The sequence below is a fragment of the Euprymna scolopes genome, chromosome 16 (genome assembly GCF_053919585.1).
Source record: "Euprymna scolopes isolate OS-2025 chromosome 16, ASM5391958v1, whole genome shotgun sequence".
NCBI classification, from domain to species: Eukaryota; Metazoa; Mollusca; class Cephalopoda; order Sepiida; family Sepiolidae; genus Euprymna; species Euprymna scolopes.
The window spans coordinates 4,546,403-4,565,414 of record NC_136497.1 but is presented as its reverse complement, the minus strand read 5'-3'; the positions used below and the strand labels follow the sequence as shown (position 1 = coordinate 4,565,414).

Genomic DNA, 19,012 nt, shown 5'->3' with positions numbered 1-19,012 from the left:
ATACATTAATTTCTATGATGTATATTAATTTCTATGGCGTACATTAATTTCTATGGCGTACATTAATTTCTATCATGTACATTAATTTCTATGGCGTACATTAATTTCTATGACGTACATTAATTTCTATGGCGTACAGTAATTTCTGTGACGTACATTAATTTCTATGACGTACATTAATTTCTATGACGTACATTAATTTCTATGACGTACATTTTTTCAACTTTCCAACAGACTTTGAACGATCATAACTTTTTATTTCTATGACGTACATTAATTTCTATGGCGTACATTAATTTCTATGGCGTACATTAATTTCTATGGCATACATTAATTTCTATGATGTATATTAATTTCTATGGCGTACATTAATTTCTATGGCATACATTAATTTCTATGATGTATATTAATTTCTATGACGTACAATTTTTCAACTTTCCAACAGACTTTAAACGATCATAACTTGATGGCTAATTGAGCTACCAAAATAAATTTGGTATTTTTGTTTATGGTTTACAAAAATCTATATGAGCACATTAATTTTTTTTAGATATAATGAAAATAAAATTTGGGTTTGGAATACCTAATTTAAACCTTCTTTTTAATTATTCTTTATGTTTCATATAAATCTTGATGTCTACTTGGCACTTTTATTTTTGTTTTAGTTTCTAATTCATATGAATTTCTTAAAGTATTTCTCCAACATTAATTGCACATCCCCACAAGAAAGCCCTTCTGTGTTAAATGCTTAACCGATTCTGATACAATTACCGATTCCGATTCTTTATAAATTTCGAAATACTTAACTATAAAGTTGTTATTTTCACAATTGCCATAAAAATACATGTTAAATGTGCAGATTTTCTCACATGTAAAAATAGACTTATGTAGGGAATGATCTATTGATTTTAATTTTGTAGTTTAAAGTCGATATTCATTATTTTATCGTTAATATTAGCAGAATCAGATTTTGCTTTAAACAAAATCAAATAAAAAAGCCTATTAAAAGAATTGTTTTTTGCATCGGGAAATAGGCAAATTTTTCTAATTCCGATACCCCAAAAGTTCATCATCCCAACACTAGCTTTTTGAATTCCCACTGAACCCCTGTCAAGCAATAGAAAAGATCCTTCCAGAAATTTTGGGCCCAGTTTTATCAATTCCAAGCCTCTTTGACAACAAACAAAATCTAAATTCCTTCTTCTATGAAGAGAATAGTATATCAAGATATTATGAACTTTATTTCTCTCACCTCTTGAAATATTTTTAACGCCATATCAATACATCGATTTCCTTCGGCCAACGCTTCACTACCTGACATTTCTGTGCTGCCACCACATGCTTCCCAACTTTCCATGTTGAAAGCCAATTTCATCAAGCTCATTCCAAGTTTAAACTGCAAATAAAAAAAAATTATCCATAAAACAAGTATTTTCCTCTTTTTCTAGAAGTTACAAGCAAAATAAGATTTAAAAAAAAAAAAGGTGAATGGTCGTGGTTGATAAACTGACCTTGTGGTAACGCCCACTCAGTTTTTTCCGCAAAGCAATGGCTTTCTTTCCATATGATATTGCTTTCCTTAAATCTGGCAGTTGACTTGGAGACACAAAGTCGTTCAGCTTCAATTTCTGAAAGAATTCAACAAAAGATTTCTTTTCTCACCTCAAAAGATTGATGATACATTAAAACATGAAAATTATTTTTTAGTTTTCAATAAAACAATCCAAACACATTTCTTTTGTTATCTCTCAGTTCATTTCATTTCATGTAACGGCTGTTTTCATTACAAAATTCTTAATACAAACACGCTACAAGCATTCACAAATCAAGGGGGGGGGGGGTCATTACAAAATCTTACCGAAATCGCTGTTTTATGATGTTCACATTTTTATCACTTTATTTGCTTAAAACTCTTAAAATATATAATGTACATTATTAATTCATTTAAAAGTATCTTCATTTCCGAACAAAACGGTGGTGTTTTGAGGACTTAAAGTGTTTTGGTTTTTAAAATAAGATGATTTTAGCAGAACCCGCTTGAAATCTGTGATTATCCAAAGCGTTTTATTGTCCGTGTGCATATTGCTATGTTGCATGTTATTTTCACAATGTTTCATCCAGTGTAACCTTTGAACTTCCACATGTGTATTTTGTTGAACTCAGGAATATTTCTGTCAAACGAAACCCTTAAAATGTCACTTAGAACTGACTTTTACTTAGTATTTCATTTGTTATGACACAGAATTAACACTCTTTTGAAGGTTGAAGGTTCAAGCCTCAGTGCAGGTGATACTAAGAATATAATTGCAAATTACCTAAGACTTTTTCCTGGTCATGGCTGAAGGAACAAGAGCATGCTACCTCTGGATTAAATAAAGGATTCCATTTAAAATTCTGAACAGATATATAAATTCAACAGAAAGTTTTCAGAGGTTAACAAAAATTCACCTGAAGAAGGTCAAAAGTTACATTAAATGAAACGTGAGAATAACACTCAAGAAACAGTAGTTTGAATAATACAATTTGCTGTTTATTAACTAAATTTTGCAAAATATTAGTTTTATAAAAACCGAGAACATGATACCATCTGATCTTCTCAATTCACGGACATTTTCTACATAAACTGGACTGACATCAGCTAATTCCCCGACTACAAATGAAAAAAAATCATCTACACAGATGAATGGCTAACACATAATGAACTGCAAATCATTTATAAATTTTGTTTTATAAATTAATATAATAAAAACTGTTTAATTATTGTTTGTTTGTTTATTTTTGTTTAACAGCATATGAACCCTTTTCGGGTTATTTAATGTCAAATCCAGTAGTTTAAAAAAAGGTCTTTATGTTTTTGAATATTTATTATAGGGTTTAGTTGGGTTATTTTGTTGAGAATTTTTTTTTTTTGAAAAGTCTTGTTACTCTCAAAAAGGAGAGTATTTGATCCAAGTGGTTATTTTCGGAGATTATGTTCTTCATATTGTTGGATTTAAGATATTGTTTTCTGGCATTATGAATGGCTCTACATTCCACGAAAATGTGTTTGATGGTGCAAGTTTCTTGACAGAATGGGCATTATGGTGGTTGCTCTTGTTTCAGTATGTAGCAGTGTGTGAGTTTTGTATGACCAATATGAATTCTGGATATAACAACTTGTTCTTTTCTTGATATTCTAGTAGTTGGTTTCCATTCTTGAAGAATGGGTTTAATTTGGTAAAATTTGTTATTCGTGTTCTTATTCTATTGTTGTTGCCATTTTGCATAAAATAGTTGATTGATTTTGGGTTTAAAGTTAGTATATGGAATGTTTATTGTTGCAGGTTTAATGCTGATTTGGCTGCTTGTATTCTGATGTGACGGGCTCGTGGCGCAATTCATAGAGACGTTGAATCTCTATGGTTCCAGGTGAGAATTGTCTGAAGATAATGGTTTCAATCCTACCCAAAGCTGGCTAAAACGTGGTGAGACGACAACTATGGATGGCAGTAATTGCTGAGAATGCAGTTAGGAGATTTGAAGTTCCTATCCCGTTGCGGTTACCACCTGATGAAGGCCAGAGGAATAGTTGGCCGAAATGTCATGAAAACAACCAAGAAAAGATGAGGATAATAGTCTGCAATAAATTAACAGTTTATTGTAATTTAATTATTTTTCAATTTAAAGTATTTTGTTTAATTGTTATAAATTTTGTGTTATGGTTTTGATTAGATTAGTTTTGGGAAAAGTTTCAGCTACTAAGTTTAATATGTTCTTTTTATTGGTTACTCTGGAGTTATTTTTAATTGGTGTTGATCGATGTTTACCTGCAATTTTTTTTAATCATCTCCAATATTCCGTGGATGAATTTAATTTGCTGACATAATTTTTCCAGCATTCTTTTTAGCTGCCTTTGTTAGTCTACAAGCTTTAACTCTGTTTAAATTGTATTCCATCAGGTTTGTGGTTGTAGACTGCTTCTGAAATTTCCTCAAAGCCGATTTTCACAATTTGATGGATTCCCGACATTTATCATGAAACCAGGGTCAGCTGTGTCTGTTAAATGTTGACGTTTTAGGAATGCATTCATTTATAATTTCTAGTATTGTTTCTGCAAAAAATTTTACTGAGTCGTTGTTTGAATCTATGTGATTCAACCTATACTTACTTTTTTTGTATAGTTGCCAGTTAGCCTTAAGTTTTTCACTGTTGAATTTTAGACTTTCTATTAATATTGGCAAATGTCCACAGCAACAAGTGTCATCATATACTTTCCATTTAAAGTCCACAGTGATGAGTCACTTAGGTCGGTGAAAGGTTTAAGTAATTGGTCAATCAGTTTTTTCGATTCATTCTTATCTATGTCGTCATTTGGTGGGTTATATATATATTTGGTGGGTGAGTATATCATCATTGTTTCATGTACAGTGACGTTAATGGCAACTGCTTGTTTGTTGGTTGTTATGTTTATTTTGCTGTGAAGTTTACCGTTTCTGATTAGAATAGTTACTCCCTCGGAGGCCCTGCCCCTGGAATTATGAGTGTAATTAAATATTTGGTAGTTCTTTATGCTGAAGTTATCTTCTTGTTTCAGGAAGATTTCTTGACAGCAGATTATGGCTGGGTTGAAAAGTGAAATAAGAATTAAGAGTTCTGTAGAGTTTGATTTCAGTCCGCAACAATACTATTGGATGATCTGTTGTGTTTTTTTTTTTTTTCCGTCCATGAATTGATTATTATTCCTCTGCGTATTTTGGTATTCTATTATTTCTTGCTTCTGGGAAGGTCTTGTAGGTGCTTGCGAATGTTCATCCACTTCCATTTTTTGTTTTAGGTTTTTGGTTTGGTAATATTTCTGGCTTGGATCTAGATTGGGAACGTTGACAAGATTTTTCAACCTTTAGGCTTTTTGGTTTGTTTTTATTTGGGCTTTTTGGTTTGTTTTTATTTGGGCTTTTTGGTTTGTTTTTATTTGGGCTTTTTGGTTTGTTTTTATTTGGGCTTTTTGGTTTGTTTTTATTTGGGCTTTTTGGTTTGTTTTTATTTGGGCTTTTTGGTTTGTTTTTATTTCTTGATTTTCTGTCTTGAGTATCTTTTTTGGCTTTTGATTAGTTTGAATTTGCTTTCATCCTCAACCAGCACCTCAACACCATTCCTGTTTTCTGTTTGTTATGTTGATTTTTCTTAAAGGGTTTTTGTTTTGGTGGGGGGAAAAATCCTTGGATTTGATAGCACTATTGGGTGAGTTTGGCATTTACTGTTGCTTTATTTGGTTTGTAGTATTTTCAGTTTCATCATCTTGGGATTCGGGATTTTCCTTTATGTTCCATTTAGTTAATCGAGTTAAATTTTACTTTAATGTTTCTATTAGTAATCTGAATTCTTTCATCAATTCAATCAGATTGTTTTGTGTCGTTTCTTATCTTGAAATCGAGTTGTCATCTTAGTTATATTTGCATACACTCGTGCTCTCAACTAACCTTCTAGTTTCTGGGTATGATAGATTTTTGGTGTTTCATTGTAGTTATTTGTTTTTCCTTCCAAACTTCACATTCTTTTGAATCAGCTGCGTGTTTTTGTTTACAGTTGGTGCATTTTAATGGCATTTCGCAATTAATGTGGTCTCCGATTTCGCCACAGTTTTTACATGTTGGTGGTCTGATACATCTGTCTTTGTGATGGACAAATTTATGGCAGTTGATTGGTGTGCTTTAATTAGTCAGTAGGGAAGTGGGGGTGGAAAAAGAAAAGAGGGAGGGGAGGGGAACTTTTGTTTTTGCTTTGGGCTTTGCAGAACATGATTTAGTTGTGCAAACAAAACAAAAAACAAAAACGAAAAGTTGTTAATGTACGTGCATTTGATTCAGGCAGTCATCTTCAGACAGCCTGACCTGGTTGCACCGGTATGTTAAATTTATATGATTTTAAAAATCAGGTTTATTTATGAATAAATACCTTGGATTTGTGGTGTCTTATTTCATTGATTAGTTTTCAGTCAAGATAAACAGATATGAATGCAAACTTCATTGCATAAAAAAAATCATCTTTTTGTTTTCAATTGAAAATTTTGAATACAAAATTCGATAAATCTAATTCATTTAAATTAACACCTTCAACCATAAAAAAATCATCTTTTTGTTTTCAATTGAAAATTTTGAATTCAAAATTCGATAAATCTAATTCATTTAAATTAACACCTTCAACCATAAAAAAAAATCATCTTTTTGTTTTCAATTGAAAATTTTGAATACAAAATTCGATAAATCTAATTCATTTTAATTAACACCTTCAACCATAAAAAAAATCATCTTTTTGTTTTCAATTGAAAATTTTGAATTCAAAATTCGATAAATCTAATTCATTTAAATTAACACCTTCAACCATAAAAAAATCATCTTGTTTTCAATTGAAAATTTTGAATTCAAAATTCGATAAATCTAATTCATTTAAATTAACACCTTCAACCATAAAAAAATCATCTTTTTGTTTTCAATTGAAAATTTTGAATACAAAATTCGATAAATCTAATTCATTTAAATTAACACCTTCAACCATAAAAAAAAATCATTTTTTTGTTTTCAATTGAAAATTTTGAATACAAAATTCGATAAATCTAATTTATTTAAATTAACACCTTCAACCATAAAAAAAATCATCTTTTTGTTTTCAATTGAAAATTTTGAATACAAAATTTGATAAATCTAATTCATTTAAATTAACACCTTCAACCATAAAAAAATCATCTTTTTGTTTTCAATTGAAAATTTGAATACAAAATTCGATAAATCTAATTCATTTAAATTAACACCTTCAACCATAAAAAAAAATCATCTTTTTGTTTTCAATTGAAAATTTTGAATACAAAATTCGATAAATCTAATTCATTTAAATTAACACCTTCAACCATAAAAAAATCATCTTTTTGTTTTCAATTGAAAATTTGGAATTCAAAATTCGATAAATCTAATTCATTTAAATTAACACCTTCAACCATAAAAAAAAATCATCTTTTTGTTTTCAATTGAAAATTTTGAATACAAAATTCGATAAATCTAATTCATTTAAATTAACACCTTCAACCATAAAAAAAATCATCTTTTTGTTTTCAATTGAAAATTTTGAATTCAAAATTCGATAAATCTAATTCATTTAAATTAACACCTTCAACCATAAAAAAAATCATCTTGTTTTCAATTGAAAATTTTGAATTCAAAATTCGATAAATCTAATTCATTTAAATTAACACCTTCAACCATAAAAAAATCATCTTTTTGTTTTCAATTGAAAATTTTGAATACAAAATTCGATAAATCTAATTCATTTAAATTAACACCTTCAACCATAAAAAAAAATCATCTTTTTGTTTTCAATTGAAAATTTTGAATACAAAATTCGATAAATCTTATTCATTTAAATTAACACCTTCAACCATAAAAAAATCATCTTTTTGTTTTCAATTGAAAATTTTGAATACAAAATTCGATAAATCTAATTCATTTAAATTAACACCTTCAACCATAAAAAAAAATCATTTTTTTGTTTTCAATTGAAAATTTTGAATACAAAATTCGATAAATCTAATTTATTTAAATTAACACCTTCAACCATAAAAAAAATCATCTTTTTGTTTTCAATTGAAAATTTGAATACAAAATTCGATAAATCTAATTCATTTAAATTTACACCTTCAACCATAAAAAAAAATCATCTTTTTGTTTTCAATTGAAAATTTGAATACAAAATTCGATAAATCTAATTCATTTAAATTTACACCTTCAACCATAAAAAAAAATCATCTTTTTGTTTTCAATTGAAAATTTTGAATACAAAATTCGATAAATCTAATTCATTTAAATTAACACCTTCAACCATAAAAAAAATCATCTTTTTGTTTTCAATTGAAAATTTGGAATTCAAAATTCGATAAATCTAATTCATTTAAATTAACACCTTCACCCATAAAAAAAATGAACATATAAAATCTTAATTTGATTGAAAACAAAAACAAAAAAAATCATGCCAATATCAAATTATGTAAAATATAATTTTGGGTTTGGTTCACTATTGAAATGCAACACTTTTAGTTGTGAAAGTTTCGTAATTTTTAAAATGGTGTTTATCAAGTTTTGCAATCAAATTCTTCAATCATTAAAACTAAAAATATCGAACGTTTGCATTTCAGTCTTTTTCAAACTGTTCGATTATAATCAAGTACAATAGTTATGTACTTACTTCATCATATATTTCCGCCATGAGCGCATAGAGTTCTACCATTCGATGGTTACGTGCACCCAACTCTTTCTCTTCTATTTTCATGGCAGTCTTCAAAAGTTCCAGAGCTTCATGGTTTTTACCTGCTTGAATGCTGAAAATGAAAACAAGTTTGATTTTTTTTAAATACAATAGACCACGTGTGCTGATATTTCTTAGATTAGGCGAACTGTTATCATCGTGGATGAAAATGACAATTTGCACAAATTTACACAATTTTGTCGCAATGTTCTTGTTCAAGATGAAGTGGCGTGCTTCACATGATCCACACCATTTTTAATTGTCACAATGTTTCAGCTGTTGCAATCTCTACACGCCTTCTTCAAATTTCCTGAGTCGTCATTTTTCATTTGGAAATTTTAAATGAAATCATTTAATCTACTAGTTTTTTTCTTTTTATTTGGGAGCCACCACTTATCAAGACTTGAAGGCCATTCAAAGATAAGAGTTAATGAATGTAAGATTATAGTGTAGTAACTGTCAATGGTGTAAATTGGATAGAATTTGATTATTTATGGAGATGGTTCAACAAGAACTTATTTACATTGGATTTGAAGCCTACCATGTTGTATTCAACTGAGAAGCAGCCCACTGGAATAGTGTTTCATAAGCAGGTAGTTCTACTAGGTTCTACTGATTTTATTGTTCCATACATTTTTGGAAAGAAACTAAATACTTACTAGACACTATCCCCCTTTTGTTTTTTCATAGGGAGGAGGAGTCTGGATAAGCAGCATCGTTTTGTTTTTTTAAATCCCTTTAACAAGAGTTTAAACTCTTGATATCTAAGATTTTGTGTGGGTGGGGGAGGGGGTGTTTTGTTTGTTCTTTGCCGATGAAAAGAAAAGAAAACTTTTCTTATAACATGTTTTGTAGATAATCCAAGCAAAATGTTATGATTGTCGAGATAAGTTATATAAAAGGATTTTTCTTTATAATAAAATCTCTGCATGAGAAGATCTCGCTTTGAGTTATTGTAACAAAATTGATCCAACTTGGAAGAAAGAAATAAAAGTTTAATATTTTTCTAAGATGATATAATAAAACGTAAAAAAAGTTTTTTCCATAGTTCCAATAAATTCTGAAGCACAAAGGTTGCTCGTTTTAATGGTACCACTCCAGTCTTCATAGCTTTTCAACTTTTTTAGTTAAAAAATAGGAGGCTTTACTTTTGGAACAACACCTGTAAAATTCCTTCACATTAAAAAAAAAACATTCAAATATTAAGCAACAGTGAATACCTGGAAATAATCAATACAAATAAAAGTCACCGGCATAATTGAGGAAAACCCATGATGGTATCATTCCAACTAATTTCATGGCAGGTGCTCGTCTGAACTCCAATCCCTGGTCCCCCCTCGCCAATCTTTCACGAAAAATACCCGTCTAGCTGAATCCACTGTGAAAACTTTCCCCCACTCTATATCTGTGCCTAAATCAAAATGCGGATTCCATGAACAAAGCTTCTTTCTTAGAACTGCGCGCCTGTGGAACTCTGTTCCATCTGCCTGCTTCCCTCCGGACTACAACTTGGATGTTTTCAAGTCCAATATTAACAAATTCCTAATGAACCGCCCCCTTAAGTAAACACTTTATCAAATCTCCACACTAACGTAATGTACTTGCAATAACCCTTATCCCTGAGTGGCTTCCGGGCCTTGATAAGTGGTGATCACTGTGTAAAAAAAAAAAAAAAAAAAGTTTGGTTAAAAAATGTTTAATTTAATAAAATATGTGAAAGATTTGTGTTTCGTGGAACTGGTTACGCTTGAAACATCATTTAAATACCATTTCAAATCGATACATTCTTATAGATATACAGGATGAGGAAGCAAAATTTACAATGAATGTTAAGTTGATTTTTTCTTAGCAGGCACTAACTCAATCATTTTGAAAGTTTATATTGATGTCATGAACTTAACAATACTATCACTGATATGAGCAATCAGAAAAACATCAACGAGTGTGTGATTTACACTTTTCAAAAGTATTTCAAGAAAAACGAAAAGAGATATAGGATGACTATGAGCAAAAATATTATGAACTTGTCTGGAAGTGAGAGAATCAACAAAACACGTACCAAAACTTTTATTAAAACTCTCAAATCCAAGATCTTACAGAATTCAACCAAATCCATAAGGAAAATGGCTATTGAGCTTAAGGTAGACAAGACATTTAGAAATGCAGTAAAATATGAAGTAAAAATTCAGCACAAAAAACAGTCAAACATTTGTTGACAACAGCCATGAAGTAGAACAGATTAGGAAAGTACAATAAAATTATTATATGGATTAATCAAAAGTTCTTCATTGTAATGATCTATTCAGTTGAAAAGTTCTTTATTGTTGATGTGATTCTGAACTGCAGAAATGACACGAATTAACACAAAATCTGAGGTTAGGGAGATCTTCAGAACAGAACATCCTGCTAACATTGTGGCTTTTATGTGCTATAAAATTCTACAAAGCTAATGAAAAGCTAAAAAAGTTAATATTTACTACAAAACTTTCAGATGCATTGCCGTGGCTTAAAGCAAACTATTCAGATGGTAATTATGGATGAAAACACAATGTTGCTACAGCTCACACAGAAAAATCCAAACTTTCTGCAAATCAACAATTTCCGCCAAAAGTTTGTCTCAATTAAATGCTGAGGAAATCATCTCTGGTCTATTGATGACGATAAGAATAGAGAAACAGTTGCTGTTCAGTTACTACATCTTTTCTGTCCTTCTAAACTGAGGCAATTCTCATTTTAGTCCCAATTCACAGCCTCTATCTTTTTGAGGAGCTGGATATCCCCCCACATTAAAATCTGACCTTGTGTCTAACTCTGCCCTCATGGGGAAGCAATAAATAGGCAATCATATTTCTGAGTACGATTCCGCTTGTAAGAAATTATTTATAATCAATTCATTCTTTATTTTTGTATATTGAATTCATGAACATCTCTTGATCAACACTCTAATGCATTTCTGCTCAAAATGGCAACGAATGAAAAGTCTACTTTGAATTTTTTTTAATGGAAATCATTCCAGACAAAGCATGAAGCCATTTAATGTAAGGAGGTAAAAATAAAACTACTATTTCAAGGTAATAAATTAGCCAATGATAAGTGTTATACAGATAAATTCTGACCCAGAAAAGTCATTCTTCCCCCAGAAACATCACTCATGGAATGTGAGGACTAAAGGACAAAATAAGAGTTACAAGGCTGTCAAAATAAACCTACAATTCATTTTTTACTCTCCATAAATGATCCGATCTAGATTTTAAAGTTAAAATAACAAAAAAACAAACATGTTTAATTAAAGACCCACCCTCTTTTACATTTAACAAACTGAAAATATGTTCAACATGTGACCCTCCATTTCATTTGCCATTCGCAAAAATACATGTAGAAATGCAAGCAGTATTTAAGGGGGGGGAAGCTGAATTGCATTACTCGACAAGCCCTTGTTTAAAAGAGCAAAGTCAGATGTTAAATCGTTGAATGCCAAGATGTTTTACTTACACGACACGGCAAACTTTTTCATAACGAATAGACACCAACTCTTCCATGACATTTTCACTTTCTTCAAAACTGCTTAAAGCTTTTTCATAAAACCCAACCATTACATTTGAGGGACCAACCTACAACCAAACATGAAAAAAATTCAATAAAAGAGAAAAAACATATGCATAAAAAAGGAGGATGAAGGTGTACGTGTTGGGGGGCAATGAAATATTTTTCTACAATTCTTAAACGAGTGTTCAGATATTGTATTCAAAGGGAAGTAACTCTTGCCACAAAAATATTTTGCGTAGATTAACGTCCTTTGCATACATTTTGGAGAGAGTAGATTTTAATGGATGTGTGTTGCACAGGGTTCAATTAATGTCCTCATTAATAAAGTATATTTTTCTTTCAGTTGTAAAGTAATGAATATGACCTGATCTATATCTAAGATTTTTATCTCAATTCATTTCACATATTGTCTCACAATATCACATCAGCAATCAAACCGTGTGCGCATCCATCTCTCACTCACTCTATATATATCTCTCTAAAAAAAATGCAATTTTTTTTTTTTTCCACCTATCCTAACTATATTAACATCAAAAAGGGCTGATACTTATTTCATTCTATGATATATGAGAAATTTTGTGATGTCGTATATATAATAATCTACAAACACTCACAAACAGCAATTAAGTATTCCTAATTTGCATATTTATTTATTAAACAGTTTCTAATAAATTAATATTCTGTCCAACATTTGTAATTGGCATTGTCACACACACACACACATCAGAATTGGAACTTTTTGGGGTATTGGAAAAATTTGTGCATATTTTTCAATGTTTTTCCGATGCTTAAAAAAAACAAAAAAAAAAACAATTCTTTAATTATCTTTTTTTTTTTATTGATTTTGTTTAGAAACAATCTTTCACTGTTGTTGTTGATGATGATGATGATGATGATGATGATGATGATGATGATAATGATAATAATAATAATAAAATAATAATAATAATAATAAAATAAATATTGGTCTTAAACTACCAGTAAAGCTAAAATCTATAGATCAACCCACCCCGTAAATGTTGGAGAAAATTTATGCATATTTAACGTTTCTTACAGTAATCAGGAAAAATAGCAACTTAACTTAGTTAAATATTTAGAGATTCATAAACAAATTAAGCACAAGGCCATCAAAAGTGTGGGGAAAATGAGTGCCATTAGAAATCCTTGATCTAAAGTGAGTGATAATTGAAGCAAGTCATATTTTGTTGTAGATAATATCATGGAATAAGCAAATGAAACATTAACAGGCTGAGGTAAAAGATGGTTGAGAATTTCCAGTGTTTGGTGGGAGAATGGTAGTACATTTTTATAGTGAGTAAAATTTACATCAACTTCCACTGAATACGATTGTTTTGAGAGAGTAAGGTAGGTAAGAAATAATGTATGAAAAACTGAAATCAGACCAAACTAACTGATAATTTCCAGAAACATACATCAATTATTGGCATGGAGCGACCGGAATTTATGTAGTGTCTGTGTTTATAGTCCTATGATGACTGAATCTAAATGGGAAAAATCAACTTTATTGCGTGTGTGTATAAAATAACTCAATGGGTGCGACTGGTTCTATGTTATCCAGTAGTACCTGAAAAAATTATGTATGAGGTAAGGTAGCTTTTTTGGCATATAATTGGGATTGTTGACGAGGTTTTTTGAATTCTAGTTTGTTTGGTTTGTTTCATATGGGCTTTTTGATTTTCATGGTCTTGAACATATTGGTTTTGATTAGTTCAAATTTATATCAATTTATTTATTGCGGACTATTATTCTCATCTTTATTAGTTGTTTCACGACATTTCGGCCAACTATTCCTCTGGCCTTCGTCAGGTGGTAACCGCGATGGATAGGAACTTCGAATCTCCTAACTGCATTCTCAGCAATCACTGCCATCCATAGTTGTTGTCGTCTCACCACGTTTTTGGCCAGGTAAGCCTCTGGCCGGCTTTGGGTACAATTGAAACCGCTATCTTCAGACAATGCTCATCTGGAACCGTAGAGATTCACCGTCTATCAACTGCGCCACGGGCCACGAAGGGCGATCAAGGTTGGATTTTTTGATCTTATAAATCCACGTTTATTTATTATCTGATCTTCCAGGGTCGGGTCCGTACCGAATGGTATATATATTACTTAAATTGGAATTCATTATTGAGATGAGTATTATTTATATTAATTTATTTATTGCGGACTATTATTCTCATCTTTATTGGTTGTTGTTTCACGACGTTTGTACGTGGTGAGACAACGAAAACTACAGATCGCAGTGATTACTAAGAATGCAGTTAGGAGATTCGAAGTTCCTATCCGTCGCGGTTACCACCTGACGAAGGCCAGAGGAATAGTTGGCCGAAACGTTGTGAAACAACAACCAATAAAGATGAGAATAATAGTCCGCAATAAAATGAATAAATGTAAATAATGCTCATCTCAATAATGAATTCCAATTAAAATAATATATAGTTTGAATTTGTTTTCTTTTTCAATTACTATTTCCATTTTCTCTTTACTATATTGATTGTTCAAAGGAGGTTTTGTTTTGGGAGGTGAAAGGTTATTGGATTTCATTTTAGTGGTGATGGGTAGGTTTGGCATTTGCTGTTGTTTGGATTGAGGTTTTGTTCGATTTGTAATATCTTCAGTTTTGTGAATCTGGGATTGGGGTTTTTTGTTTACCCCCATTTAGTATCGCATCTGGGTGTTGAACTGGTTAAATCTTTCTTTAGTGTTTTTAATAATGATCTTAGTTCTTTCACCAGTTCAGAAAGATTGCTTTGTGGTGTTTTTGTCTTGAAATATTTATCGTTCTGATTATATTTGCATATGTTGAAGAGTCTAGAAAGCTCCCAACTAACTTTTTTATTTCTAAGTATAGTAGGTTTTTGGTGTGTTTGTAAATAATTTTTTTTCTTTCTTTCACATTCTTTTGAGTCAACTGCGTATTTTAGTTTACAGTTTACACTTTTAATAGCAATTTGCAATTAATGTGATCTCCAATTTTTCCACAGTCTTTACATGTTGCTGATCTGGTACATCTGCCTTTGTGATGTCAAAATATTTAGCAGTTGTGACATGGTAGAGGGTTTGATATATAATCCTCTACTTTTTCTATTTAGTGGAACAGATAACAGCGAAATTTCATAAGAATCTTTCATTTCTAGAAACAAGCACCAAAATTGCTCTTTTGATAAAAATCGTGGGCAACCTGCAAAAATTCCAAAATTAAAACTGGCCACAACTAAATACACACAGAAATATATAAACTTGACTTGTCCTATTTGAATGATTTTGGTGTCTAATCATATTTTTCATTATGTAGAATCTGAATTTGCAATCATGGATTTACTCACTGGCTTCCTTGCACTCATAGAGCAGATGTCCATGCACGACATGGGGTTCAATATCAGCTTAATAAGTGCTAAAATGGCCGAATCATGAAGTGACTACTTTTTAGGTAAATGCTGGTAATGTGTAAAATGTAAAAAACAAATTAAAATTCTGCTAATAATCTTTTGGGCAGAAATTTAATGTGGAATCGGAATTTGAAATCAAACTCAGTGGCTTCTTTCCTTTCTTCTTTCATTGAGCTTCTTTCCTTCTAAATCTCGCATCTGCAGTTGCAGAGTACAGTGCGGTCGGACCAAAGAAGTTGCACTTGCATCATCCACAGCATTCCGACTTGCAAGCACACTTGATCGGTTGCAACTTTTTGTAATGGATGGGAAATCTCCTATCTTTGTCCAGCCCCAGTTAGCAAGAGTCTGTATTTTTGGTTGAAGTACTGTCGCCTGACTCCAGATAGTAGGCAGCACTTTTCACATGCTGCTTCAGCGCTCCTTAGGTTGGAGGAATGATTTCATATGGCCTTTGCTCCTGAGTAAACATGTCCGACCTTGCAGCATCAACACCTGCTGGATCTGTTGAACATCATGATTACAAACTTCTCTAAGGTCTTCATCATCCACTATAGGCGGGTACTTGTTAAGTTTGCAGAAGACATTGGAAGCCTCATCATAAACATTCCAGGTCTGTCAAGCTGACTTTTGTCCTTTGCCATGAAATGCTGAAACAATATCACAGCCAGTGAAAGCATGGAAAAGGAGTATCCCTTTGCTATTTTCTGCAAGTTTTTACAACGCAAATTATGTACTGGAATCTCAGGTTCTGTTCTTGGCTGAAACCACGACTGCTGCAAACCTAGCTCCTGACTTGTCTGCAGAACACTGATTGTGATGAAAATTACATTTGTGTTGCTGGTTTTCACCATGAAGACTTTTTGCTACCTGCTTCTGTTGCATGTCTGGCATGTAAAAAGATCCGTGCATCACCTTCTTCATGACTGCAACCAGATTGATAGCGTGATTGCTGACAGCATTTTCTTTGTTGGTCCAAATGACAACATTTTGTGAGGACATATGTGCAATCTTATCAGCCAGAAAGTTGAATAATTCGTCCTCATTGTCATTTTCTCTAAGGAAGTTTCGCCAATTTTAGGGAATTTTGCCCTCTTGTCACCCTGCATTTCATTCCACACGCTCACTTAAATCTTTTCAGTTTTCAGATCGGACTGAATGGTTAATATAAAACACAATGTCTGTTCTATTGTAGTTGGTAAAGTATGTCTGTATTGTGGGAAAGACATCAAACATTGCATATTCTTCAAATGTCTTTGAAATTCGTGGAGGCAGACTGTACACTAATGCTGCACTATCTATGATGAAGGTGTCGACGTCTGGCTCTGTCTTGGGTTGTAACTGATTTCTGAAGAATCAAAGTTAGGTGGGATTTTGGACAGGTGTAGAGCTTTTCAAATCACTGAGGGCAGCCAGATGTGACTGGTTTCTGTGACGGAAGAACTCCTTCTAGTCACACTTTTTGCTCTGCTATGATATGAACCATTTGAATAGTTTGTCTTGAAAAAATTTAGCTTTGATGAGTTAGCAGACACTGATGCTTGTTGGAAAAAAATCAACTCTGTTCTTGATTGGTTCATAAATTCTTCTAATTCCAGTCCCTTCATAAACTTTTGGAAAGAAACCTTGATTTTCTCAAGCTGTGTACAAACAAGCTTGGCAGCAATGTTATTTGTATCAAATAATCTATGTAGGATGCCTTTAGAAGTTTGTAAAAAGCGCATGCTGTTATCTGGTGCATCTGTCATGTCCTAGTGATGCTTGAAGCTGTCAGAAATGAATCTGCGGCTCCAGGAGATGCTACCTCTGCTTCCATGAGGGCTTCTATCCAACCACTATCCTGCAGTAGAGTTCCAATGGACTTCAGTGCCACCATCTCAATATGCAAGCCTCCAAACATTATGACAAACTTTTCCTAATCATAGATTGTACCTGCTTGGCTTATATATTATATATATATATATATATATATATATTGGCTGGCCAGTAGGAATAATTGGCACCTGAGCTGAGATTCAGAAATGCCACATTCTTTCTTATTTTATCCATCACGTTTCACTGTCATAACTGAACGTGTCTGATCAAGTAGAAGTATAAATGGTGAAATACTGACTTCTCTGGTCCATCTGTCAGTGACCTTGCCAGTTGTCAAAGTGATCTCCATTGCCAGTTGTGATTTCAGCAGACTGCTCATATCTACAAGTACCACACTTTGCTTGGGAGGAGAGGGTTTCTTCTTGTTGAAGAAAGCAGGCCATACATTAGTGAAGGAGTCTATCGGTTCTGGAACTGTCTTTACTTTCTGCTCTCGACACTTCAGCTGTCCACGCTCTTCACTTTTACTTTCTTTCGTCGAGTGCTGAAAAACAGAAATGCTGGTTCCATGAAAAGAAGTGCCATTGTTGCAGTGGAATTATGGTCTATAATATCCATTGCTGAGGTGGTGAACAGCCCTTTTCTGAGAACTGGTGGGTAGACAACCCCATTCTCCACATATCTGCTGTCTGTTGCATCTTCTAGCTGTGCCAATATCTCAAGCACTGTCATATAAAATACTGCTGCCATGCTCATTAAGCTTTTCCACCAATGTTTTTTGTCTGATTTGAGTGTGAACAGACAGCCTGATGTTTTTCTGTCTTTTGGGTGTCTGTGAGTTGGTGCTTCACTATAATAGTCAAATGTATCTAACAAGAAAAATCTTTCTGAAAACCAAGAACATTCCTTCCCTGCTTGTGAGTTTCTAATTCAGGTATTTCTCACAACAGTTTTTCCTAAGGTTTTGTGGAGTTGATAGCAGGTGCTTTAAAACAATAGCATTTCATTAATTGCGTAAAAGCGGGGAATATCAGTCACAATCATAATGTAACCATCATGCCCTTGTAATTGTTTGCTCCAGTCAGTCCGAAATTTAGATAGTCTTTGATCAGCATTTTCCATGTCGGTAAATGGCTTTTAAGGTATGACAATATTACTACTAGAAATATATTCACTGAATCAAGGACGAGGGGGTTATCCTTTCATCACCTTGATGTATGCACAATTAGGTATAGGATACAACTAGATTCAGGAATAGAAATATGTTCCCCATACAAGCCTGATTGTTTACTCAGTATCATTTAATTCCTGTGCAATCTGCACACCATCCAGGTAACTACATGCAAAGCAACGTAAAGCTCCGTAACTCTTAAAATGGCTCTCCCATACTGGCACACCCTGTCGATTCAGGTGCAGCTGTCTAACTAAACATCTGTTTTAAGCTACATGTAATCTACATATATACATAGCTAACTGATGCAAGGCTTATTAGACAACATTTTGGACACTGAAATAATCTTTTAGCTGGACTAAATGATTATTCAGCTGATCCTGAACCTCATACTGAGTTTCTCACCAGCAGCAGCACCAGCAGCACCAGTGTGCTCTGGTTGTGCATTGACATCTGCTCTATTGTTACAAAGAAGCCATTTTTAAAAATCTATGATTTTTAAAAATGGCCGCCACTTTAAAGTTTGGACATTTTTGCAGGTGGCTAATGGGTTCTATTAAAAGAGCAATATTTACAGAGTATGTGCGTCAATTTTGGTATTTATCTGCCCCACTAATTAAGTATCCAATGAAATGGCATTGAAATCTAGAATGTAAGTGTTTGTTGGATTCATTTGCATTTTTTTTTTTTAATTCGTATTCTTCGGCATCTATGACTCCTTGTTTCATTATTTTTGATTTCAACAAACGGAAGGTTCTGAGCTTTCTACTTTGAGGAATTCAATGTGTGGGGATAAGCT

At 32.4% G+C, this 19,012-nt stretch overlaps 1 protein-coding gene across 3 annotated transcripts in view; it reads right to left on the bottom strand.

Moving 5' to 3' along the window:
• Positions 1-19,012, bottom strand: part of LOC145295828 (TPR repeat-containing protein DDB_G0287407-like) — a 290,573-nt gene that overhangs the window by 9,540 nt on the left and 262,021 nt on the right. For all 3 annotated transcript variants that reach the window (XM_080141533.1, XM_080141534.1, XM_080141535.1), the window contains 4 exons: positions 11,764-11,882; positions 8,212-8,344; positions 1,512-1,628; positions 1,253-1,396 (listed from right to left, as the gene is read on the bottom strand). In XM_080141533.1, coding sequence (XP_079997659.1) covers positions 1,253-1,396; positions 1,512-1,628; positions 8,212-8,344; positions 11,764-11,882 — 513 coding nt within the window. The remainder of the gene's footprint in view (positions 1-1,252; positions 1,397-1,511; positions 1,629-8,211; positions 8,345-11,763; positions 11,883-19,012) is intronic.